We start from the raw sequence: 26813 nt of genomic DNA on the forward strand, positions 1-26813 counted from the left end.
CACTAAGATGTTCCAACACGAAAGAATTTAAAACAAAATGCACAAAACATAAAAAGTAATAGATTTTAACTTTTTGTGCATCACTGTAAAAGAAAGGCAGCATACTAGGAAGACATTTGCAATGGAATAAGAGACTAAGGATTAATATAAAAAGAATTATTATGAAGAACTTACCAAATCAAGGAGAAAAAAAGCAATAACCCAACAGCAAAAAATGGAAAATAAGAAGAGGTCATTCAGAAAATAAAACTCAACTGGCTAATAAAGAAATGAAAATGCTACCTCCAATGCTAAGTAAAACAACCAGTCCCCTCTCCACCATCCACCAGATTGGCAAAAACTAAAGAGACTGATACTACCAAGTCACAGTGGGAATAAAGGAAATTGGAAATCATGTATATACTCCTGGTGGGAAGTAAATAACTGCACTTTGAAAAAGAGTTTGATAGCATTGGGTAAAAATGTAAACTGGAATACCATATGACACAGTAGTTCCACTTCAATTTTACACTTTAGAGAAACTCAAAAGTACAAAGGGAATATAAAAATATTTACTGAAGCATTTCTTCCAATATCAAGAAACTGAAACTGCCTGTGTCAGCGTCATGGGAGAGGAGGTAAATAAACATGAAATGTGGTGAGTGATGCAACTGAATTCAGTAGCTGAATATAATGAAGATCTGTATCTCAGAATATGGTGCATCTCAAACACAATATAACACATACAAAAAAAATGCAGAATGAGATAATAGAAATTATTTATGTAAAACCTAAAATATACTTAATAAAGGCTTATACGACTGTTATTGATATGTGTGTGTCTGTGTAAGACCGGAGGGTACTTTATTAAAGAAGGATACAAATACTGGGCATATGAACATTGGATGATTTGCACAAGTAAAGAAAACAACCCTAGGGATAGGGAATAAAGTGGACCAAAAGACAAAAAAAAAAAAAAATTTTTTTTAATTGTTTAATTTTTTATTTAGAGGAGTGTAGTAAAGCATGGTGTCTGGACTGAGAACACAATGGATTAAATTAACTTAATTGTTTCCTAAGGTTCAACATACAATCATATATACCCTTTCAATCACCACTACCATTAGGACAAAGCAAAAGGGGCCCTTGCTATGCGCTCTACATAGTGCGATCTCTTTCTCACTCTCTCTCTTATTATGGAGCACACAGGCATCTCTATGAGCTCAAAATCCAGGACTCAGCCCTACCCCCAGAAAGTCTATAACCATGAACACATTATTCATTCTCATAACTCTATCCTTCAGGCCCCTGAGAAACACTTCCTTTGCTTATGCCTATGAAAGAAGGGGACTGCAATTAATTACACTATTCTGCTTACTTTATGCGTCCGAATTTTCCATAATAAAAAAACAATACTTAAAGAAGTCGGACAGTGTGAAGCCACAATTGAATATAAAGAAGGTTTCAGATTATGCTAATGCTAATATTTTAGTCTCAGCTTCAGAACAAAGATAGCATGTGAGCAAGTGCTTAGGTAGAAGAGATATTGTCAAATCTTTCCCCTGCAAAGCAAGAATACAGCTGATTCTTGCATAAGATACTTCTTAACAGTGTCAAATGCCCATCTTCTTCCTTCTCTTTTTATTCCAATTTGTGACTCTAGAAATACTAGCAAATTAGTGCACAGTATTTGCAACAGTAGCACACGGTGGCTGAGGAACATTTTGTAGTAGCAAGCAATCCATATTAACATATATGTAGATCTAGACATAAACTATGTGAACATGATATGGATTCTTTACAGTAGACAGTAAGCAAACACTAAAATAGTGAATAAATGTACTGTTATAAAATATTTAATATCATAATTATTCAAAAATAAGCAATTCCAGCGTTAAAATTTTAAGGAAACTATTCATTAATTACAATTCTATGAGAATTTTAATATTTAAGAATTTTTTTTAAAGAAAAATACTTTTTATACCTATTTTGTGATATAAACCCAAATTTGATACATTTTGAGTATAACACATTTTGAGTAATTACAGTTTTAACCCTTAGATCATGGCTGTCAACAGCAAATAAGTAAAAATCTTCATTATGATTTTTAAAATAAAAATGAACTATATATAGCAACTTATGAATTATATAAGTATTTTATCACTTATTCAGAGATTACCAGTCCATCATCAGATATCCGTAATAAATGCATTCAGTTATCTTTGATACTTTTCAGGATTCAGTCATAAAAATAATAGCCTTGGCTGGTGGCTTATGACTGTAATGTTGGTGGCTAGCACTGTGGGAGGCCCAGGCAAGAGGATTGCTTGAGTCCAGGAGCTCCAAACCAGCATGGGCAACATGGTGAGATCCTATTTCTACAAAAATAAAAGCCTGGCCTGGTGGCTCACAGCTGTGGTCTAGCTAATAGGAGGCTGAAGTGGGAGGTCCAGGTTTCAGTGAGCCATGTTCACGCTACTGCATTCCCACCTCGGCGACAGAGCAAGACCCTGTCTCATTAATAATAATAGCCATACATCTATTTTTCTATTTTGATGCAGTGAAAGTGTGTTTGTGAAATTTGAGACTATTTTATTTTGCAATTTGAAAACTTGATTTAAAACTTTAAATACTTAAAATGTGGTGTCTCCATTTATACTCTTTCCCTAGGGCCAGCAACTGTTGAGGCAGGCTTCCCCATTAGCTTATGCTTTATCTGTTTTCACAACTAAAGCAATTTGAAGCAGTGTATTTTACAAAGTGCCCTGAGACATTAATTACAGCACAGAAAAAAGTACAAAGAGGCACATAAAGCTAACAAGATGGTTTTAGTTTCTAATCTACTTTTTCATGAAGTCAGTCGGGGAAAAACAAACCAAGGAAAGCAAACTGAATAATTCAGTTACACACACACACACACGCCTCAAAGTTGAAGGTATACAGGCCACAATAGTGTCAAAAGCACAGCACTATCCACGATATGAAACAAGTTAACATTTGCAAATGAAAGAGAAAGCTAACTCTAAAAAGAAACAAAAGTTATACACTTATTTTTCCAGCCTCATGAGGAAACAATCTAAAAGATCTTCACGAACTACTACTATGTAACAGAACGACTTCGGAAACCGAGAACAGAATAATAATGTTTCAAGAGAAGCGAGGACTTAGTGTCAAGTAAGCAGGTTTTGAGCCCCCGTTTACCGAACTGGGGGATTGGTTAGCGAGCAACACAGAAAACTAGTAAGAGGATGTAACTGTGTATCTGCAGGCAGATAAAGTGGTTACGGTTAAAAACAGTAACAAACAAAACAATTTGGCAGATGGGGGAGGTAAAGATTTTCGCCCAAAGGAAAAATTGCTTAATGAACGCAAGCAGGAGTGGATTATTCAAAGTCCCCTCTGCCATGGTAACCAACACAGCTAAGGTGTCCAAAAAGACATTAAAAGGCGAATGAAGGGGAGGGAACGCGTCCTCCTCCTCCCATCATGACTAAAAATGTAGGCCGGGCGAGGTGGCTCACAGCTGTAATCCCAGCACTTTGTGAGGCCGAGGCAAGTGGATGACCTGAGGTCAGGAGTTCGAGACCAGCTGGGCCAACATGGAGAAACCCCGTCTCTACCAAACACACAAAATCAGCCGGGCGTGGTGGCGCGCCCAGTAATCCCAGTTACTCCGGAGGCTGAAGCAGGAGAATGGCTTGAACCTGGGAGGCGGAGGTTGCACTGACCCGAGATCGCGCCACTGCACTCCAGCCTGGGTGACAGAGCGAGACTCCGTCTCAAACAAACAAAAACAAGAAAAAAGGAGACGTCACCGCGTTGGCAGATGCTGGGCCAGCCTGGGGCCTAGTCCAGGAGAGGCCGCACGTGGAGCCACGTGTCACGCACTGAGCCGCTCCGGGCGCCCCAGGCCCAGCTGCGCGGAGGGGCCGGCGGCCTCACAGCCGCGAGGAGAGGCCGCAGGCGGAGGCGGCGGGAGGGAGAGAGAGAGAAGGGACTGACCGCGCGAGGGAGGGGGAGAGGAGAAGGGACTGGCGGCGCGGGGCGGGAGGGACGCTGTGCGCGCACTCCCTTTTCCCCAAGTGGGACCGGCAATGGCAACACGGAGGCCGAAGGCTAAGTCCCTGCCCCCATCGCCCGCCCGGTGACCCCTTTTCGATGGGTCACCCCCGAACCAACACAGCACACACACACCCGAGACGCGCCCCAGGCCGCAGCGCTAACCCCCCCCCACTCTGGTGCCCCGGAGGCAGGCGAGCAGCGGCCCCCAGGGGGCTCCCGGCGCCACCGCTTCTCCCTCAGCCGCCTCGGCCGGCGACACGCGCAGCCCCAGGCCCGCTCCCCGCTCGCCAACCGCCCCGCCCCGCGCCTCAGCCACCGTGACAGAGTCGCCAACGCGCGGGGCGGCTCCCAGCGCCCATGTCCCACCCCCGAGGCCGAGGCTGGCGAGGCAGGTGCTGATGGGGAGCCTCGCGCCTGCACCAACAGGATCCTGCACCAAAGGGACCCCCGCCCAGGGCCGGCGCCCACGCGAGCCACCCTCGCGGCGAACTCTGCACGGCCCACGCCCCGGCGCCTGCCCTCCGCCCAGTGGCCGCAGAACCGCGCCCCCTCCCCCTAGGCAGCTTCCACAACGGCTCCACCTCAACCGTCCGAAGCTTCTCGCCTGCCGGCTTGGAAGACCAAGTCGAAGCCGCACCCTCCCTCCGCGCCCCGCCGTCGGGGAAGCCCACCCGGACACTCTGCTCAACCTGCCGGCAGAAGGAGGCCTCCGCGTAGTGTCGGTGGAGTCGCCCGCGATGCCGCCCAGCTTCGCAACTCTGCCCCTCAGGGACCGCCGCAGCGCCTCAGGCGGCCGGCGGAAGGCGGGAAGCGCCCGTCCAATCGCCGCCAGGTGCGGTCGTTAGTGCGTCCAATCGGCGTCGCCGCCAGCCAGGCCCCGCCCCTCCAACGCACGCCGGAATCGCCCGAGGCCTGAGCCAAGGGGGACGCGGCGGGCGCGGCTCAGGCAGGGCCCTCAGGTTAGTGGGTCCGGGCTGTTCCCGCGCTTCGGCCTCATCCTCCCTGGCTGCCCTCTCCTGATGAACGCCCCGCGAGCGGAGTCACCACCGCCAGCGAGGAGACGCGCCGCCTTGACTGGGGCCCTGGCCCCGGGACAGGCGAGCAGGAAGGGATAGAAGGGACGGAAGCGCGGGCAGGACTAGGAGGAGCCCATCCCCGAGCTATGCGTCCCTAGAGCCACTGGGACCCGGGGCTCCAGCCAGCCCTGCGGAGGCGAGCCAGACCGGGGACCAGGGCGCCGGGAAGACGACTCCTGGGTGAGGCCTGGCTCCTGTCGGCAGGGGACGCAGGGTCGCCTGGGCGCCCGTGCCGGAGGGCGGTAGGGACCGCAGGTCCCGGGACGGGGTGCTGAGCTGGGTACCCAACTGCGTATTCCTAGGCTCTTTCAGACGTTTCCATTTAAGATACCCGTTTAACTTACGCAGCCAGCGGGTGCTTCTGTGAAAAAACGCAAGCCGTTTGGAGACAGGCACAGCCGGGAAAGGGTCCCCTTGCCCCTTGGCTCGCAGAGGGCGTCCGTGTTCGGCGCTCAGTCTTCTGGGTGTTTTCCCCGTGCTCCGGTTCTGAGATGGGAACTGTTCCACGTGCACTGCGATGCAGCTCGGTCTTTTTAACAGGTTCGTAATTATTTAATCATGTGGATTAACTTCATCTGAGGAATTCAAGCTTCCACTGATGAGCCTACACTTCTATTACAAATAATACGGCAGCAAACCACCTTTGGATTAATCAACATTTGTATCGGATAAATTTTTAAAAGTTGAATTGTATGTGTAGTTAAACTTTTTATAGGTATCCTCAAAAATTTAAAATTATATTTTAATAACATTTTAATTCCCTATCTAAAAAGCACTAATTGTTTGAAAATATGGGATTAGGATTTAAATGTGAGGTGGAAAGCACCTGAAAAAAATAAACAAGGCAATAGAATCAAAACCCAGTTGTGGACCAGAGCAGATCAAATCACATTAAATAAGCTCTCAGAGGTGTTTTAAATATTCTGCTTAGTTAGAATTACCAACTTCTTGACAACTTTGTAACTACCCCTGTTGAACTTAATTTTGATATCTTAGTTTTTTAATTCAGAGCTGATAGATTACATATGCACTCTAAGGTACACAGGTGTACGCAGGGATTTGAGGGAATTTTATATGTTCAAAGCTTTCAATGCTTTTGAATTCTTCATACGTTTAAGTATTAATAATGTATAACACAAAATGTAAGAAGATTGTAGAGTGTTTCAAAATTGTGACCCGACAATTTTGCATAATTATTTTCACACCTAGTTTTCCGCCAATAGATTTAAGTTCCTTCATGATGGAGTTGCATACAGGAATTTTCCCAGTACACTTCAAAAATTAATAGTGATGATTTTTTACCTTGCCGCTTTTTAGTTGAAGAAAAGTGTTAGAGCCTTTTTTATTGCTTCATGTGTTCAGGAAACCTGCGGATTTAGTAAACATCAGTAAACCACAACATGGAAGAAAAGAAGGATATCACTAATTTTACTGTTAATTTTTTTTTTTTTTTAGGTTTTAGACTGGCGTTTCATGAAAAACCTTATCAATTACAATCAAAATTTGGAAACTATGTGCAGTGGTTCACACCTATAATCCCTTCACTTTGGGAGGCTGAGTTGATGGGATTGCTTGAGGCCAGAATTTGAGACTAGCCTAGGCAACATACCTAGGGCCTATCTCTACAAAAAACAAAATTAGCCAGGCGTAGTGGCATGCGCCTGTGCACCTAGCTACTCTACGCCGGAGGCTGAGGTGGGAGAATTTTGCTTGAGCCCAGGAGCTGGAGGCTGCAGTGAGCTATGATTGCACCATTGCACTCCAACGTTGGTGACGGGACAAGACCTTGTCTCAAGAGAAATATCAAAATTTGGCTTTCAATTAATTCAGCTTTCTGAATCAACAAGCATTTATTTGGAATATTCTATGTGTCATATAACAGGTAGAGAGAGCACTGACTTTGAAATAGATTTGAATGCTCAATTTGTTACTTACCAGCTATGGGACTTTAGGTGAATTAGTTATGCATTGCTTAATGATAGGGGTAAGTTCTGGGAAAGGTGTCCTCCTCAAGCAATTTTGTTATTGTGTGAGTATCTTAGCGTTTACGTACAAAAACCTACGTGGTATAGTGTACTACACACCTCAGGTATATATATATATAGTACAGTCTATTGCTTCAAGGCTGCAAACTTGTACAGTATGTTACTGTAATGAATACTGTAGAAAACTGTAACACAAGGGTATTTGTGTATGTAAACACAGAAAAGATACAGTAAAACACTGGTATAATTCCATGGACCCACTGTCATATATACAGTCCCCTGATGAGTGAAATGTTATGTGGCCTATGGCTGTACTTAAACCTCTGAGCCTTATTCTTTTCAGCTAAGAAAAAGGGGACATTGTCTCCCAGGTAGCATAACATTCAGAATTAAATGAAATCACAGATTTAAAGCACTTAGCATTGTGGCCAAGCAAATAAGGCAAGACAAAATAAAAGTAAGTTTTCTTCCTCCATGTGCAAGACTTTGTACTTAGGTGAGGGTCATGATCCGGAAGGAAGGCAGACACACACTCATTACTGCCTACAGTGTCATTCACTGTTGCAATAGAAGTACATTAATGATCACATTCCCTGTATTCCTCTAGAGCTTTCTTCATGTCTCATGCTGACCTGGCATATAAAATTGTATTTCCTTTTCTCAAAGACATACGCAACAACTCTGCTACTGAAGCTGAGGCACAATGACAAAATTTATTTAATTTTTGCCAAGGCTCTACATTTATCAGTGTTATAGAAAGGATAAGACTTGCATGTGAAATGATTTAAACAAGAAGTTTCTAAAGCTTGGTGTTCTGTAATTAGGCCACAAGAAAAACGTACTCCAGCATAATAGAATGGCTCACAGCTACTTTTGCATATATTACTTTAATATTTAGGCTTGGGTAAAATCATTTTAAATAACATATTAAAATATGTTTGGGGAGACAACCCAGCAATTGCACAGTCCACTAGAAAATTTTACCATCTAAGCAGTATAACTGTTTTAGGGTCTGGAAGTTCTCCTTCAGCTATTCCACAACTTCTTTATCAACTAGGCAAATACATTTAAGCTTTTAAATTTCATAATGTTGATAGTTTTTAAAAGGCACAAGGAGGTTCACTTAATATTAAATATGTAACATTTACTTTATATTTCATGACCAGAACCTTTTTGGCAACTGACTTTCACATAGACTATGAGATTCTCTACATGCCTTTAAATAAAATAAATCTGGCAGCTCTTAACTCATACCTACATTCTCCGGACAATTGTCTTGCTCTCTGTTGGGGGACCAGGGGCATAGCAGCCAAGGCCCTAACAGGCTTGCTGACCTAATTGGACCGTTTGTTAAATAGCAGGAAATGTAACCAGGCTTCTCTCTCTCTTGCATGTCAATGTAGTGAACAGTGCTAATAGCCAGAGATTGTGCAATTTAGTCACAATATTTTAAGTCAAAATTCAGTACTCTTAGATCAAAAGATACCAAAAGAAAGCCATCCCTGTTCTTTGAATTGTAAGAGCACAGAGGTTGCAATGATCAGAACCAACTGGTTAAAAGCGGAAATGCATCCTTCAGTATTGATTTGACAGATGCCAACAAGCATTCAAAAATTTAGAGTTAATTTCCTGGTGACAGGTATAAAACGGATCAGACTTGTTTCAAGTGTATCATAAACAAACTTCACAAATTGGAGATCTTGTCCTTCTTGGCTTTTTTTTTTTTTCCCTCCCTACACCTTAATTCTAGCACCTGTTGTCAGACCACTGTTGAGCACCAAAAGAACTCCTCAGCCCGGAGTTCTTTGGAGTTTTAAGCGATTGCCTAACTCAGCAGGGGACAGTGGTCTTGACTTATTGGTTGATGGTTTAAAAACATAAAAGAATTTAATGTTTTAAAACTGACAAACTAGAAAATGTTAGAAACTCTATCTGAAGGCACAAAGTATAAAGTTGGTGGGTACATGATGTATGTAAATACAGCTCAAAACAATTTAAAAGTGTAAGTATTTGTCAATTATTTTTCCTCCAGTGCTCTGGCTATTGCTGAAAACACCTTCTAGTTCCACCTTGTAACTGCACTCCCAAAAGATGAATGCTGACATCTTCTGATGTTTAACAAGAAATAAAGTCACCTTAATCATCAAAAAGGTAATTGCAAAGGGTACTGTTGCCTGAAATTCTCTAGTCACCTGAAAACTGAAACAACTGAGGCAAGATTTCTTAAAATATTTAGGAAGGTTAAAACTTAAACAGAATGGACTGATAATGATCAAACATGTACAGAGAAATACATGAAATCAGAATTGTGAATGCAGAGAAATAACTGTTTTGCTAGTTTAAAAGTTTGAAGCTTTTCCCTCCTCCCTAGCTGTTAAAGTAGGAGACACACAGCCTAACCAGGACAGTCTCAATGCCCAGGAATGGTTGTGTGATGACTGATAAAGCAGAAATTTCTTGCCTATTAATAGTTTCCCACGGCTAGAAGACAGCCATTGGCAATCAGATGTGGTCTCAGGTTTTCCTTGTCCTGGGGCAGGAATGCCTGGAGGGACCATGATGTGGGTCACACTGTACATTCTGTTTACTGTGGGCACAAACACACAACAGAACTTTTTTTTTTTTAGCTTATTAAATCGAGAATATTCCTGAAGAGGCATCCACTATGGGCTAAGGGTCCCAACATCACAATAATAAATAACAGCTATGTTTACAGAGACACATTCAGGGCATATGCAAAAGCTTTTCCTAGCAGGAGGCCTTGGGCCTTTGCAAAACAAGCTGCTTGGGCCTCCCCAGAGGGCCCACCCTCCCATGCACCTACCCCACCACCCTGCCCCAACTCATTATACAACTCGGCCTTCTGGCCACCTGAGGCTACTTTTTAGACCAAGTGACTCAGACGTTTCAAGTAGAAGACAGGATGGGCCGCTGCCAGGGGACCTTGCCACAGAAAATTAGGTCAGAGGACTTGCAGGGTGGTGAAGAACAACCGGATAGATGTGAGAGCCCAGCAGGGAAATGACAGGAGGCGCAGCTTAGGTGTGGAGGCTCCACGTGGCCGGTCCCCGGGTGACTCAGATGAAGTGGATCCAGCTCTCTTCGCACTCCCCGCGAGGCATGTGAAGCGCGTGGTTGCGACACGTGAGGCTGTAGTCTCGGCGGTCGTTGTTGTCCCAGTACTCGGCACCCGCCACTCGGTAGCGCACCGCGAAGTGCACGCGGGAGCCGAGCTCCAGCAGGAAGGGTGGCACTGGGAAGCCGAAGGTGAAGACGTCCTCCTTGCCCTCGGGGCCTGCGGGCCCGCGCCACCGCGCCACCGCCTCGTGGGTACTGCGCCAGCCCGAGAAAGTGTAGCGCACAGCCACCTGCTTCTCGAAGGCCACGTTGCACACGCGCACCGTACCGCTGATGCCAAGGTCCGAGCAAGTGACACGCTCCAGGCACACAAGCTGGCGCTGCAGGCGCTCACCAAAGTCGGCGGCCTCGACGGGCGGCGGGAAATCGGGCACCAGGCACTGCAGGGTGAACTCTAGGTCCTGGCTGCTGCAGCACAGGTCAGAGTTGATGGCGAGCCGCGACAGCACGTGCAGCGGCACCGACGGGTCATCTCCCGCGTTGAACACCTTGACTTGCGCCAGCTCCAAGCCCAGGGCGTCGGCGAAGCGCACGCGGAGCTGCCGGTTGCAGCCCGGCCGACATGCAGCGCCCGGCGCGCCCGCGGCCTTCTGGCGGCGTTCGGGGGAGCTGGGCAGTGAGCGCGCCCGCCGCAGGATGATGGGCCGCAGGCGGGGGTCGCAGCCGGACGGCGCTGGTGCTGGCGGCGGCGCGCGGCCCGGGCTCCCCGGGGGCCTACAGGGCCGCGGCTCCAGGGCCACGCCGCCGTCCAGGTCCGCCAAGCAGCTGAGGCTCCGGGGGGTGAGCTTCCGGGATCCCAGGGCGCTGGGCAGGACCGCGGAGCTCGGGCCTCTGGACATGGTCCCGCCGGCCGTCGGAAGATGGGGAGACAGGGATGAGGGACGGCCTCCCGACCCCGCGACAGCTCCCTCCGTGCTCAAAAGCCGCTGAGAGTTCTCCGTATCTGCAACCTGCGGGAGACCTCTCGGGCCCGGTACGCCCTACCCTTGGTTCGCCACCTTGCCCCTCGAGTCCTTGTCCAGGTCCTCCGCTTCTTGCAGTTAAAGAAATTGTAAGAGAGGGGCGTGCTTCTTTAGTTGAAGCTTTCAGAGGCCTCCCGGGAGCGCAGGGTAGCGCCTCTGTTTTTTTTTTCTTGCTTTCTTGGAGGTTCTTAGAAGAAGGCTGCGTTCCGGGAGCAGCCCCTCCCACTTTCCCGGTCCGCGGCGTTACTTACAAGGCTGCAACTTGACCGGGTGCAACTTCCTAGCGAGCCTCCGCCCCGCCCCTCGTGACGCCGCCTGCAGGCGGGCCCCCGCCTGCCCCAGCTCAGCCCGGGAGCTCCGCTGAGCTGCGCGCCGCCGCCTCAAGCTCCCCTGCCGCAGCGCGCCGCAGCCGGGCCTCCCTGCGCGGGCGCCGGAGAGGAAGGAAGGCTGGCAGCCTCGTCACGTGTCCGCTGCAGTAGCGAAACAGGTCTGATCAATTTCTGTTTAGTCTGCCTGGACTGCGCGCCTATCGATTGTAGACTTTGTCTGCACAGACGGAGGACAAGGAAAATGCATGCTGCGTGTCCTTAGATTTCTGGGTTGTGGATGGGAGGAGTGGTGGTGCAAAAACCGGCCTTGCCAGGATATGGTCGCAGGCTAATTTTAAACATCGAGGCCAGCCTACACTTTGGACAGGTTCACTGCAACCTGGACCCTTGGCCAAACCGAGGGAGCCTCGCTGCGTAGAGGAGCAGCGTCATGTCCACATCACCCAGAATGCTTTGCCGCACCAAATGGCCAGCAGATTCCCTTGAGGGTGGGGAGGGGAGGTGCTGCTGTTGTCTTCCTGGACTCAGCGCCAGAGAGGAAGACAGGGGAACAAGAGTTATTACCCGGTGATGACTTCTGCAGCTGCCCCTAATCAGCCTCTGCGCTTGGGAAGCATATTTGTAGCCAGAATCTCCGAAATAAATCTTTTAGCTTTGTTTCCAAGCAAGCCAGAAACACCAACAAGGCCTGGAGCTTGTTTTCTGCCTCTTTAGAAGCCTGCAAGCATTCGTGTTTCTCACCCGGTAGCTTTGAGCACAAAACCCCACAGCCTTTGGTGTAAAGCTTACCAGGTGAAATGAAGTGGAAAAAATGCAAGTGCACTTTCCAGAGAGCAGTTTGGGGCAAGGCATTACATTAAGAAGGTTCCTTTTTACTGTCCACAGGGACAAAGCAGAAAAAAACCAGACTAATGAAAGGGGGTTGATTCAAGAACATTTTCTACGTCTAAAATGAGTGAAGGCTGTTGATTGTGGTATAATTCATTAAATGTGAGAGAGTGATTTTATTTATCATTGGATGTAAGCTAACTAAAAAGGCTTACATGATTATTGTGGAAAAAACAGAGGAAAGTTTCAGGAAGAAAATAAAAATCTTCTGTAATCACATCTCTTACAGAGACAGGTGACATGGGAAAGAGAAGTATCCAGTTTCCATTCAGTGCACTTTTAATAGGCCACTCAAAATGAGAGGGGAATAACAGCAGTATGTGGTATGGGTAAACAATGTGTCACAAAGAGATAATATATAATATGTAATATGTATGAATATATGAAAAATCTTATAATGGATTGAGGTGATAGAGAAGGCCGAAAAATGGAATGGGAACATTCCTCCTAGAGTTTAAGCTCTTTCAGAACAGGGACATGCATAATCACTGCCATTTTTCTGGGTACTCCTGTAATTATTTGTTGAATGAATGAATGATTGGGCAATACAATGATTGAACACTGGAATAAGACCTGACCTTATTGGCCTTCCAAATTTCTTCAACATGTTATTTCCAGGAAAGAATATACCTGTGTGTGAATAGGGAGAGAGAGAGAGAGAAATGGAATCCACTCACAGTATTTATAGTAGTGTGATCCTGTGATCCTGTCTCTGATATCTACTGTAATAAACAGAAAAGACAAAGCTGTAAGCATAAGACAATGTCTCCCTTCCCCAGTATTTCACAACTCAACCACTGTATGATCACAGCCCTAATATTTCAATATTATAGAAGTATTAAAAAACAAACAAGTGAAAAACCAACCAATACTGGTGTTAGGACCATTTGCAATCAGTAGGTACTGACAATATTCTCTTGCTTCTAGTTCCGGTGGTGAGGAGACCTTTCCAAATATAAGAAGAATAAAGAAGTCACCTCCCCAGCAGCTGTCATCATCTTCCAGCAGATTGAGCAAGAATATTTTGAGCACTACAGGAAAGGTAATGTAAATTTAGAAGAAAAATCTTACTTAGATTTATTCTGAGATTTTTGTTTGTTTGCTTGCTGGTTTCTTGTGTACATGTTCACAGTATTTATTACTGCATCCCTGTTTTTTAGACAGTCCGTCAAACCCTATATGATGATCAGCCATGTGATTTTTTCAAGACGAGGAATAGGGTGAATGAATCTCATCAGAAAAGCAGGTAAATAGTTTTAGTATAATTGTTTTATCTTGCAAAAGGCTCATTATCTCTGTTGTCCAGATTGAATATGTGGAGTGGGGAAAAAAAGTAAGTCTATAGATAAGAAATATACATTTATATATTCTTTTCTAGCAGAAATGAGTGGAAAAGTGGTTTAAGCATAATAGTGGATAAGGATTCCAGTGGTCATAATTCTGGCAGTTGTTAGCAGAATTATAATTTTGAGTAAGTCCTTTAATGCTTTTCTATGTTAGTTTCCTTTTATATAAAAGGATACGGACAATAATTAATTTTTATGGATGCATACTGACAAGCAGAAACAAAATGTTTTAACAGTGTTATGAATTCTGAATAATGGAGATTCCTTCATTTTTTCATTCATTTATTCAACATTTATTGAGCACACATTGTACTATTGGCAATGATTTAATATCCTCCATATTTATTAATTAAAGTGTAGCACGTATTCAAATAGTTGCTTAGCTTATTTGAAACCCCTGAGCAAATGAACCTCTGAGGTTTCCAGAAAGCATGTTTACCACCCATTTCTGTTCATTCTATCTGACTTATATTACAGAGAAGTATTATTAATCTTAAATGACACGTTCTTGGTAAATAAATTGAAAAGAGGATATTTTCAACCCCGATGTGAGATTCGGCCTCAGAATAAATTATGCCAGAGAGAATTAGTTGCTATACTCATAATGCACACAGTATTCATTATTCTCTTTACCTGCTATTCACAAGGTAGCACTAAGACCCTGTGTTTTCATTCATATGTGTTACAAGGCACCATATGATTTTATTTCTGTTCTTTAGACACAATTTTCCCAAATGTGTTTTCTGTTTGAAAACATTTTAACAAGCTTTTGATTTAAGGTATAGGTTTGTATATACAATACTTTTATATATTAAAATTTCCCTCAGCTCAGAATCACCACTAATCAGGAGTGATTAAACTGCAAAACTTGCATGTTGTATCATATTCATACTTAATTTAAAATAGGTATATAAAATAAAACTGTTTTTACTTCTGAATGTTATTAAATGCTCTTGATTGTAACAATTCCAGAGTCTACGACTGATTTTTTTCCAAACTAATGTTTTTTTTAAAGTACACACGATTGCATTAAAAGTATGAAACAAGCACTTTGAGAAATGTTTTTCCTAAATGCTAGTATTTGATATAAAATGGAAACTGTGCGTTCTCTTTCGTCACATGCATTATATAATGTTTCTCAAATACAGTATTATATGGAAAAATGTTCTGTAAAATTATGCTGTAAGGAGTTTGGAAGCTGACATTTTCTAATGCCTAGTAATAGCTGAGACAAAAAAGTACGACTAGAAGATTATTTTTGTTTGTTTAATTATAGCCAGACCATTTTTTGTCATACGTGGTAAGAAGTGCAGTTTTGTTTTCTCATAGCAATATGAATGCTGGCCCATCTTGGAGTAAAGTGCAACATTCAAAGAATTCTTCAGGAAAAAGGCAGAGTAAATCCCAAGTACCCCACGCTTCTTCTCAGCTGAGAAGCAGCCTCACAGCTGTCACCCAGCCAACTGAAGAAAAACTTAAAGAAAGCATTGCCCCGGAAGCAAGACGCAAAAGGAATCCACTCAGTTCCACGTGTCAGGGGGCCTCAGGGAATAAATTGTTTCTTGATTTTCAGTCAATGAAAATTATTAAAGAGGATACTGATGAGGACAGTGCAAGTGATCTCTCTGATTCGGAAAGAATTCCCATTCCTCCTTCTCCCCTCACACCTCCAGATCTCAATCTTCGAGCTGAAGAAATTGATCCAGTTTACTTTGATCTTCACCCTGGTCAGGGCCATACAAAGCCTGAGTACTATTATCCTGATTTCCTTCCACCCCCTTTCAGCTCCTGGGACTTACAAGATATGGCCCTGCTTCTGAACGCAGAGAACAAAATGGAAGCTGTGCCGCGAGTGGGAGGACTTCTTGGGAAGTATATTGATAGACTTATTCAGCTTGAGTGGCTGCAGGTCCAGACTGTACAGTGTGAAAAAGCGAAGGGGGCCAAAGCAAGGCCCCTCACTGCCCCTGGGACCTCAGGGGCACTGAAAAGCCCTGGGAGAAGTAAGCTAATTGCTAGTGCTCTGTCCAAGCCACTACCTCACCAGGAAGGGGCTTCAAAGTCAGGCCCTTCCCGAAAGAAAGCTTTTCACCATGAAGAAATCCATCCATCACATTATGCATTTGAGACTGCCCCCAAACCCATTGATGTGCTTGGTGGTACCAGGTTTTGTTCTCAGAGGCAAACCCTTGAAATGAGGACAGAAGAAAAGAAAAAGAAATCCAGTAAGAGTACGAAGCTGCAACGTTGGGATCTGTCCCGCAGTGAAAGCAGCTCTAAGGTGGAAACCAATGGTAACATTCGGATTCCCAAACAGGCAGCTGTGATTCTGGACTCAGCAGATTCCTGTAAAGCCTCCAAAACACAAGCACATGCACATCCTAGGAAAAAGGGAAAGGCAGAGAGCTGTGGTCATACCACTGTATCGAGTGAGAAAAAACTGAAAACAAATGGAGTAAAGCAAAACACATATAAACTAAAATAAATACCTACAGTGATGAATTGCCCAGACCTGCAGGTACCTCAATATTAGAGTTCTTCCAAAAGTAAAAATACTGTGAATTTTAAGGAATTTTACAATTACTGACATTTAAGTAGTTGATTGGCACTTTTGTCCACCTTTATTTCAACCCCTTGTGGGGATATTTTCAAAGAGAGGTGTCTTTCAATAAGCCTTTCTTTGTATTGTCAGTCTTAGGCAAATGAGAGCCCTTTAGATAAAAATTACCTAAAACATGTGCCATATAAAGGAATAAAATGGCACCTCTCCAGGGAAAGTATCAGTGAAACCTCAGCTACAGTAGCCAGGCTGTGTAGAGCAGATAGTGGTGTTATCTCTCCATTTTCACATGCACATAAGTATATAAAAGAGTACAGACTATTTCAAATGGTGTGGAATCCTAAATGTTTAAAATAAGGCCCTACTCGCCCACTCCCTCTCTTACTTTTTTATAAACTCCTCAAGCAAAATTTCTGTTCATTTTACCCTTAGGAAAAGCTTTAGTTCTTCCTCAAGTCAGGGAGTAGTGAGTTTGTATTTTGAGTAGTAATTTATCACTAAGCTGGTTGCTCTTTAGAGACAGTGGAATCTAGTACTTTAATACATTTTCTCTTTTTTTTTTTTTTGGTGAGGGTGGCATTTTAAACTTAGAGGTGGTAGTAAAACCCACTTTTGAGTTCTCCGAACTGAGGTTAAAATAATTTGCGGAATTTTCCAAAGTCAATGGGCTTAGCATGATTACTGCTGTTTGGTGGGGCTAAGAAAGAAATATTTGACACTCTGGAATTGCTGACATGTTAGGCTTCTCCAGAGAGGCACCACAGGGAAATGACTCTTAACAATTTGTAAAGGAAGGGCCATAAAAGGATCAAAACATATGGACCTACGTTCAATGTAATAGTTACAAAGTTACTGATTTGGGTTCCACACCCTGTGGTTCTTAGTCAAAAATAATGATCTGTTTCATTTTGCAAGAGCAGGATTTTATTATTTTGCTTGGGGTGAGGGGTGGAGAGTAGAATATGAATACGGTTGCTGAATGAATTCTAAACTCGCTTATCTGGTCTTCAGGCTTCCCGACTCTCTCTAACCCTTCTTATTTAATTGCAGTTGAATAACATCTTGTTCCTATAGTTGTGCTGTGAGCTTTCTGTTTATATTTGTGCAGTGTATTTTAATACTGCCCATGTCATTATAGTTGATTTTATCCCTTTAAACAATTATTGTATTTGTTTTTGACGTAGAGGTTTCAATTTTTTCACCTTTGAGGCAAATGAAAAACTTGGCATTTTTCATTTGGGAATATATAATAGCTTGTAAACTTTTCAAACAGCAGTAAATGTCTGAAAAAATATCAAAAACAGCATAAAGATTATGTAGCTATAATTATATGTATATAATTATAAAAAGCAATGTGCAAAGGTTACATTTTAAGGTCTTTCAAAATCTGATTTTAATCATACCAAATGACATAAAATTTTTTATGGGGGGCTTTTTCTTTTAGGACTTAATTTTCAGACTTGTACAAGTTCCTTCTTACATTCTTTCCCTCTCACACCATCCTACTGGAGAAAGCTTACTTTTACACTCAGATCTTACTTTAAGCTTTTTATGTGAACAAAAGATGTACATATAGTAAGCATTACTTTCATAGTCCTCAAATATACTGTAACATTTGTACTTAGTATGTGTTTTATATTTGGAAAACATCACTACTCTTAGTTTTCGTGTAATTCCTGAGTGATGTCTGTGTGTTCCTTGCCTGCCCTATTTTGTGAACACAGATTATTCTGTTATCCATGGCTGGCATTTCACTTACGATCCTTTCTCTGCTAGATTTTTATGCAGCTCTCTGTGAAGTTTCATGGCCAATAGATATTCAAAAGCATGATATTCTATACATAAGTGTATATGTATATATACTCCTTATATTAATACTAAAGGGTTTATGCTGAGTTGCTGCCTTTCTCTGTAATGTATCCATGTGCATGCTCTCAGAGACCTTGAATGGTTGAGGGTAAAGTGATTTATTAGTAATTCTACTTGCCTTGTGTATGTCTGAGCTGAAGACAATCATGATTAAGAAATTTAGAGGTGGCTGGGCACGGTGGCTCATGCCTGTAATCCCAGCACTTTGGGAGGCCAAGGTGGGTGGATCACCTGAGGTCGGGAGTTCGAGACTAGCCTGACCAACATGGAGAAACCCCATCTCTACTAAAAATACAAAATTAGCCAGGCATGGTTGCACTTGCCTGTAATCCCAGCTACTCGGGAGGCTGAGGCAGGAGAATCACTTGACCCCAGGTGGCAGATGTTGTGGTGAGCGAAGATCGCGCCATTGCACTCCAGCCTGGGCAACAAGAGTGAAACTCCATTTCAAAAAAAAAGAAATTTAGAAGTAATACCTCATACTTCTAAATTTCTCAGCTTTTTAAATTGAAGCTGGTTGCATAATCTGGGGAATAGTCAGAATTTCATGTGTTAAACAGTTTTAAAAGCCTGCAAAAGTGACTTTGCTTGTTTACTTTCTGCCTCAGATTGACTATTTTAACCAATATTTTCACGACTAGATCATAGCTCCTAGTAAATAACCTGAAGTGTTTTAAAGTTAGGTCTATTACAGAATTAACATAAGCACAATTTTAATTTTATGATACCTGATACACCTATCTAATACATCTTAATGCACTAAATGCTGCAGATAAGAATCTTGCTATTTTTCAAGTAGACAACATTGGAAAGTTGAATCATGAACTCATTCAGTTCATCAAATCAAACGCACTGAGTGTTTTGCTAGTCTAGTGACATGGGTCATTGTATTTCCAAGAAGTGCCTCTCATTTCTGGGGAGTTGTTTACATATACCCTGCATTTAAACCAATTAAAACAAGCCAAGTTTTTTTTTTTTTTTTTTAAAGAACCAGAAAAAAAAAAAAAAAAAAATCAGGCTTAGAATTATCTAATGGAAAAAATGTAAAAAAGTACAAAAATGGACTAAAAAGATATCAGTATTTGCAGTATTTGCTATGATTATTTAGGTTTAGACTTTCTCAACCTAAATGACTAAATGGGCTGAAGACTTGTAACTAACTTGAATAGGGTAGACTTCATACCCTGTGACAAAAAGGATGGGGAAGAGAATATCATTGGTCTTGCCATATACTTACTAGCTAAAAGGAAAATGGTCTGTAGTTGTTCTTGGGCCTATTGTGTTGCTTTTCAGAAGGGCATAAGACTTTCTACTTTATCTGATATGGATATTGTCTACTTCCTCATTCCTTTATGCTCATTTACTGAGTAGTTCTTGGTGGTACTGTATTTTAAGGTAATTCAGAAGCAGTATTTATTATTTATATATGTACCTGTACAGGACACCATTCAAAATGGCCTGAAAATAGTCAGCATGTTTGTTATTTGCTGTTATATTGTATGTTTAGTTTTGTATGTGATAAACAGAATTCATGTAAGTTTTTGTGGACTTGAATTTCTCCTTCCTTGATCAATTAAACAGCAGAAAAATATTGTCCGGATTTTTTCTGGTATTGTTTTGTTTTGCTTTTCATGCAGTTCTCTTATGAAGCTTGCCTTTATTTTCTCCCTGGTTATTTAAAAGAATTGCCCAGGATGAAATGCTGTTCCAACTCCTGTCTTAACACTAAGCGACATGGGTGGCCAAAGCACAGGTTAACATAAATATATATGGAATTAAAAATGGGATAGTCATAAATCTAATTGCCCTAGCTTAAATGAGATTTTAAAGCAAACAAATAACACATATTTAACTTTATATTTGAGAGGCATTGCAGTACATTTCTTGAGTCGCTCTTCCACTTATTACCCCACAAAAAGTGTTGAGGATTAATTAGGGGAGCAGGATGCAAATACAGTAAGCATAAATTAAGGTAACCTGTGATGTAATGAACTTGCATCTTTATGTACATATCCGGAAATGAGTAAGGTCTCTTTCAAGGAAGTGGCCTGGTTAGGAGATGGCAGTTTTGAGCAGCTCCGGCTGCAAACATTCTGAAAGGCCCATTGCTCTTCTAACTTCACTCTGACAATAGGGTGCATTCTTTTGGGTCTACCAAATTGTGGCAGTAATGTTCAGTGGCTTAAAAAGTAAGTTTTTGGATATGTTTTGAAAATTAACCATGCTGGAGGTTTAAATTTTTTTTTTTTTTTTTTTTTTTTTGTACAGGAAATGTATTATTTGGGGATGTTGTTGTTTTATTATCCACAAGATGGCGACGAAACCCTTTCAGATAGCAGAGAATTTGGCCTGAGTGCCTTCTAGTCAAATAAAAAGGTTTTTACTGGAATCAAAAAGAAGTGGAGAGAAAAAGACTTTTTGACTTCAGGCCCAAAGCATGTTCTTTATTTAACTTCACTCTGCCATCAGAGAATACAGTGGTTTATTATGTGCAGTTACGTGCTGTGGAGGATTCTCTTTGATTCATTGAACATTCTCACATCATAAAACACTGTATCCAGCAAAGAATTGTGCTCAATGAAGTAACATAAATCATCAATTTATAAAAATCTGTACAGAGATCCATGTTTCATAAAATACAATTTGAATATTTTTGTCTTCACCAGCTTAATATATAAGGAATTACTGTAATAATACTGGAAAAATATATATGGAATTAAAAATGGGATAGTCATAAATCTAATTGCCCTAGCTTAAATGAGATTTTAAAGCAAACAAATAACACATATTTAACTTTAGATTACATTAAGCGAGGACAATTTCATGCCTTGCTACTCAAATTGCGAGCTCCTCCCTAGACCTACTGAGTCAAAGTCTGCATTTTAACAAAATCCTTGGCACATTAAAGTTTGAGAAACCTGCTTTCCTGGTACTTAAGTCTGCAAGTTTGAGTGACTGCCTTTATGGTATGTGAGTAGTTGACAGGCCCTGTCTCCCCTCAAGCAAGCTATTTGCTTATCTAGCCCTATTTTCTCCATAGTTTAAAGGCAGTGGGCCAGCTGTTTACTTAAGAGGTTGCCTGAATGAGTGATTTACGGCCTCTGATAAAATCTGCTCCAGGAGTGAAAACTAAGGAGTTGAAGTTTCTTTTTTCTTTTTCTTTTTTTAAATTTCAATAGCTTTTGGGGTACAAGTGGTTTTTTGTTACATGGATAAATTATATAAAGATGAATTATGAGATTTTAGTGCACCTGTCATCCGAGTAGTGTACATTGTACCTAATGTGCAGTTTTTTATTGCTAACCTTCCTCCCAGCTTTCCCCTACTGAGTCTCTAAAGTCCATGTGTCACTCTATATGCCCTTGCGTATTCATAGCTTAGCTCCAACTTCTAAGTGAAAACATAAAGATTTGGGTTTACCACTCCTATGTTACTTCAGCTAGAATTATGAGGTCAGGAGTTCCAGATAAGCCTGGCCAACATGGCGAAACCCTGTCTCTACTAAAAATGCAAAAATTAACCAGTCGTGGTAGCATGTGCCTGTAATCCCAGCTACCCAGGAGGCTGAGGCAGGAGAATCCGGGAACCTGGGACGCAGAGGCTGCAGTGAGCCGAGATCATGCCACTGCACTCCAGCCTGGGTGACAGAGCAAGACTCTGTCTCCAAAAAAAAAAAAAACATAATGACCTCCAGCTCCATCCAAGGTTTTGCAAAAGACAATGTTTAGCTCCCTTTAATGGCTGAGTAGTATTACATGGTATACTATATATATGTGTGTGAGCGTGTGTACATATATATCACTTTTTCTTTATCCACTCAATTGATGGGCACTTTGGTTGATTCCACATCTTTACAATTGTGAATTGTGCTGCTATAAATATACGTGGCAAGTGTCTTTTTCATATAATGACTTCTTTTTCCTCTCGGTATGTGTTAGTCTGTTTTCATGCTGCTATGAATAAATACCCAAGACTGGGTAATTTATAAAGAAAAGAGGTTTAACTGACTCACAGTTCCACATGGCTGAGGAGGCCTCAGGGACCTTACAATCATGGCAGAAGGCACCTCTTCACAGGGAGGCAGGAGGGAGAATGAGAGCTGAGTGAAGGGGGAAGCCCCTTGTAAAACCATCAGATCTCATGAGAACTCACTCACTATCAGGAGAACAGCATGTGAACCACCCCCATAATCTAATCACATCCCAAGAGGTCCCTCCCATGACATGGGGATTATGGGGACTATAATTCAAGATGAGATTTGGGTGGGGGCACAGCCAAAGTGTATCAGGGTAGATACCCAGTACTGGGATTGCTGGATCAAATAGTAGATCTACTTTTAGCTCCTTAAGGAATCTCAGCTCCTTAAGGAATCTCCATATGTTTTCCATACAGGTTGTACTAATTTACATTCCCATCTGCAGTGTACAAGCATTCTTTTTTCCCCACATCCATGCCAATATCTATTGTTTCTTGAGTTTTTTTTTTTTATTATTATTACTATACTTTAAGTTCTAGGGTACATGTGCATAATGTGCAGGTTTGTTACATATGTATACTTGTGCCATGTTGGTGTGCTGCACCCATCAACTCGTCAGCACCCATCAATTCGTCATTTATATCAGGTATAACTCCCCAATGCAATCCCTCCCCCCTCCCCCCCATGATAGGCCCCGATGTGTGATGTTCCCCTTCCCGAGTCCAAGTGATGTCATTGTTCAGTTCCCACCTATGAGTGAGAACATGCGGTGTTTGGTTTTCTGTTCTGTGATAGTTTGCTAGGAATGATGGTTTCCAGCTGCATCCATGTCCCTACAAAGGATGCAAACTCATCCTTTTTTATGGCTGCATAATATTCCATGGTGTATATGTTTCTTGAGTTTTTAATAATGGCCAGTTTTACAGGAGTAAGGTGGTATCTCATTGTGGTTTTAATTTGCATTTCCCTGATGATTGGTGATCTTCAGCACTTTTTGCACATTTGTGTTAGCCATTTGTATATCTTCTTTTGAGAACTGTCTACTCATGTCCTTTGCCTACTTCTTAATGAGATTACTTAGTTTTTTCTTGCTGATTTGTTTGCGTTACTTGTAGATTCTACATACTATTCCTTTTGTCAGATGTGTAGTTTGCAAATATTTCCTCCCATTCTGGGGTTGTCTGTTTACTCTGCTGATTATTTTGCTGTGCATAAGCTTTTTAGTTCAATTAGGTTCCATTTATTTATTTTTATTTTTGTTGCATTTGCTTTTTGGGTCTTAGTCATGAATTCTTTGCCTAGGCCAACGTCTAGAAGAATTTTTCCAGTGTTGTCTTCTAGAATTTTCATTGTTTTTGGAAACTGGCAAGCCACACCTAGAGGAACGAAACTGGATCCCTATCTGTTACCTTATACAAAAACCAACTCAGAATGGATCAAAGACTTAAAATGTAAGCGTTCGGGCTTCTTAGGTCACCTAACCACCTCATTCCATTTTCCTTACATTCAGACTCTTAGATTTTTGAACTCCAGGTGTGGAACATTCACTCTACCTTCCCTTGTCCACTTCCTTTCACTCACTTGGTCATTTTGTCCAGAATTAGAAGAGTGTTCACCATTTGTCAGCAAGCTTTTCCTCTAAACCTATCTCTTGAGATACTCTGCCTAAGTAAAGTAAGGAGAAAGAAAAAGAAGGCTTTGCTTTTCTCATGTGGTGTTTTCAGTTTTCTAAATGCTGGAATGAAGTTCTTTTTATTTGTAGAATTTATGTAATATTGAAATAGCTTAACAAGTTTAATTGAAGATGTTCTGATTTTTTAAAGTATGTATTTTCACCTTAACAGAACAGTTTTTGATGCAGGAAGATAAAAACAGCTGTTTAAATCTTCCTCTTTTTTTTCCTTCCCTTCTTTTTCTCCTTTCCTAAAGAAGCATAAACAATTTATGTCAGGGGTGTCTATTCTTTTGACTTCTCTGGGCCATACTGGAAGAATAATTGTCCTGGGCCACACATAAAGTACACTAACACTAACAATAGCTATTGAGCTAAAAAAAATGCAAAAAAATTTATAGTGTTTTAAGACATTTTATGAATTTGTGTTGGGCCACTTTTAAAGCTATCCTGGGCCACAGGTTGAACAAGCTTGATTTATAAACATAAATGATAGAAGAAAGAGCCTGTGATTCATACCATTGGTATGATTAGCATTGGAATATACTTGCAAAAAGTGAAAATGCCTTCAATATGTTATATCTGGCAGTGTTTTTGTTTGTTTTTCTAATTGCATATCTGCAACTACATATTAGTTGAAAAAATTGGGGTAAGAGATTAAAATCTCTCCAAGGTAATTTTCTGGCCAGCTCTCAGTGACTGACAACATACTAAAACCTAAGAAACTGCACTCTCAAATCAACCCATGTGATTAGTAATCAGAACTGAAAAACAAAATTCTTAGTCCTTGAAAAAAAAACCCAGAAACACAAATGATGGATTATTTTATTTTAATATGAAGTCTAATGAACTTCAGCTCTTAATATATGTGACAAGCTATTGGGGTACAACTAGAGATGCACTATCAGGTATTGGGTAAATATCTCACTTAAAATAACTGCACTTAAAAAAACTGCACTTAAAAATAAGTGTAGTGTAGCTCACTTGATAATGATGAATGCTTCATGAGGGCATCCCTATCTGGCTTGGGCTTCTGCTTGGACAGTGGTCTGGCTGGTCAGGCCGCATGCCCAGCTGAAAGGAAGGGAACCGAGGTGGACAGCAGGACTGAGGGAAGATGACAAACACACCCAACTCTACCTGCATTTGGCGTTTCCCGTATGGTTCAAGTAAACCCCAGAGAAGTAAAGTGCTGGTGGAGTTTTCCTTGATGGAGTCAAATTCACCTTTCTGGTTTTTCCAATATGGCATTATAAAATTTTTCAGGCCAGACACAGTGGCTTACACCTGTAATCCCAGCACTTTAGGAGGCCGAGACAGGTGGATCACCTGAGGTCAGGAGTTTGAGACCAGCCAAGCCAACACGGTGAAACCCCGTCTCTACTAAAAATACAAAAATTAACAGGGCATGACAGCACACGCCTGTAATCCCAGCGACTCAGGAGGCTGAGGCAGGAGAATCGCTTGAACCCGGAAGGCAAAGGTTGCAGCGAGCCGAGATTACGCCACTGCACTCCAGCCTGGGTGCAGAGTGAGATTCTGTCTCAAAAAAAGAAAAAAAGAAAAAAATTCAAGCATACAGGAAAGTGGAAAGAGCTTCACAGCTTCGCATGCCTACTCTCACAACCAGACAGTTGCCAGCTAGCTCTGTCTGCTCCATCCGTCCCTCTAGCCACCTAGCAGTCCCAGCTATGGCCAATTCCAGGCATCGGAATCCCTCCAGCTTCTGCCTGCCGTGCTCACCCTCCAGGGCCTCCACTCTGGGTAGCTGTTTTATATTTTATTATTATTATTATTTTATTTTATTTTATTTTATTTTTTGAGACAGAGTTTTGCTCTTGTTGCCCAGGATGGAGTGCAATGGCTTGATCTCGGCTCACTGCAACCTCCACCTCCTGGATTCAAGCGATTCTCTTGCCTCAGCCTCCCAAGTAGCTGGCCATGTGTCACCACACCTGGCTAATTTTTTTGTACTTTTAGTAGTGGCAGGGGTTCACCATGTTGGCCAGGCTGATCTCAAACTCCTGACTTCAGGTGATCCACCTGCCTCGGCCTCCCAAAGTGCTGGGATTTCAGGCCTGAGCCACCGCGCCCAGCCCTGTTTTATGTTTTGTTAATAGCTGTTATGTCTACAGCAGAGTCGAAGCCACTTCACCACTACTGCAAGCAGAACTCTTCCCTGATTATTTTAAAAACCCTTCTCAAGAGTGTTCTGAGAAATTAAATTTTTCTTGTGACTATGAAGAAACGCGACCTTGAATTCAGAAGTATTTGGCTGGAAAATGATTTTTGTGTTAGTGAACATAGAAAGGTCTTGACTCAGGGGACATATAAGCATGAGCCATTTTATTCTTCCTTAATCTGAGCCTTCACCCAAACCATTTCAATCCCTCAGTTACAACTGGAGTTCATCATTACCCAGTCACGTCAGTCAGTAAAACCAGTCCAGCTTAAAACTTCAATGTCAGCCTTGATGGAAATCTAATCTCTTCCGTCTGCCCTGGGTGGGCTGGACTCCCGGGTGGGTGTGTTGGCAGGGGAGGCTTGTGCACCCCCTCCTAACCTTCCAACCCAGCACTGAGATCCTAGGGCATGGCGGTGCTTTGCCATAGGGACACCTCTGCTCCCTCCCTCTTCCAGGCTCTGCCTCCCCCAGTGTTGGTGACAGAAAGACAGACTAAAGGGAGAGCCTAAGGCCTGTCCTCTGTAACAGGCCACTCTTGCAGCCTTTCGCTGCGGCTGGCTCACCTCTGCGGAGGTGGCATCGAATGCCAGCCTTCTCGCCTCCCCAGCCAGGAAAGAAGGCTCAAGCCCAGCGCTTTACTTCTCTGGTGTTTACTTGATCCATATGGAAAATGCCAAACGTAGGCAGAGTCAGGTGCATTTGCTATCTTCCCTCAGTCCCACTTGTCCACCTCAGTTCCCTTCCTTTCAGCTGGGCGTAAGGCCTGGCCAGCCAGACCACTGTCCA

General features: G+C 42.5%; 2 protein-coding genes and 1 long non-coding RNA gene across 5 annotated transcripts in view; 2 read left to right on the forward strand and 1 right to left on the reverse strand.

Annotated features, from left to right (window-relative positions):
- Positions 1-4936: 4936 nt before the first annotated feature.
- On the forward strand, positions 4937-6709 carry LOC111555647. The gene is made up of 3 exons (XR_002735584.2): positions 4937-5297; positions 5466-5657; positions 6573-6709. It is a non-coding gene; the product is annotated as an uncharacterized LOC111555647 (long non-coding RNA).
- Positions 6710-7973: 1264 nt separating this feature from the next.
- On the reverse strand, positions 7974-11626 carry PPP1R3D (protein phosphatase 1 regulatory subunit 3D). The gene has a single exon (XM_023231904.3). It carries the CDS (start codon positions 11077-11079, stop codon positions 10180-10182), a length of 900 nt encoding a protein of 299 aa, XP_023087672.1. The 5' UTR covers positions 11080-11626; the 3' UTR covers positions 7974-10179.
- FAM217B (family with sequence similarity 217 member B) overlaps positions 11508-26813 on the forward strand; it is a 30375-nt gene continuing 15069 nt past the window's right edge. Inside the window, exons 1-4 of one of the 3 annotated variants that reach the window (XR_002735583.3) lie at positions 11508-11689; positions 13347-13461; positions 13580-13665; positions 15095-16283. Coding sequence is in view for 2 of the 3 variants with exons in the window: in XM_023231902.3 (XP_023087670.2) it covers positions 15099-16250 (1152 nt within the window). In the remaining variant the exon portion in view is untranslated. Of the gene's footprint in view, positions 11690-13346; positions 13462-13579; positions 13666-15094; positions 19789-26813 lie in introns of those variants that run through there. The other 2 variants (XM_023231902.3, XM_023231903.3) reach the window with 2 other exon arrangements.

This window comes from Piliocolobus tephrosceles, chromosome 20, assembly GCF_002776525.5.
Source record: "Piliocolobus tephrosceles isolate RC106 chromosome 20, ASM277652v3, whole genome shotgun sequence".
Lineage (NCBI taxonomy): Eukaryota > Metazoa > Chordata > Mammalia > Primates > Cercopithecidae > Piliocolobus > Piliocolobus tephrosceles.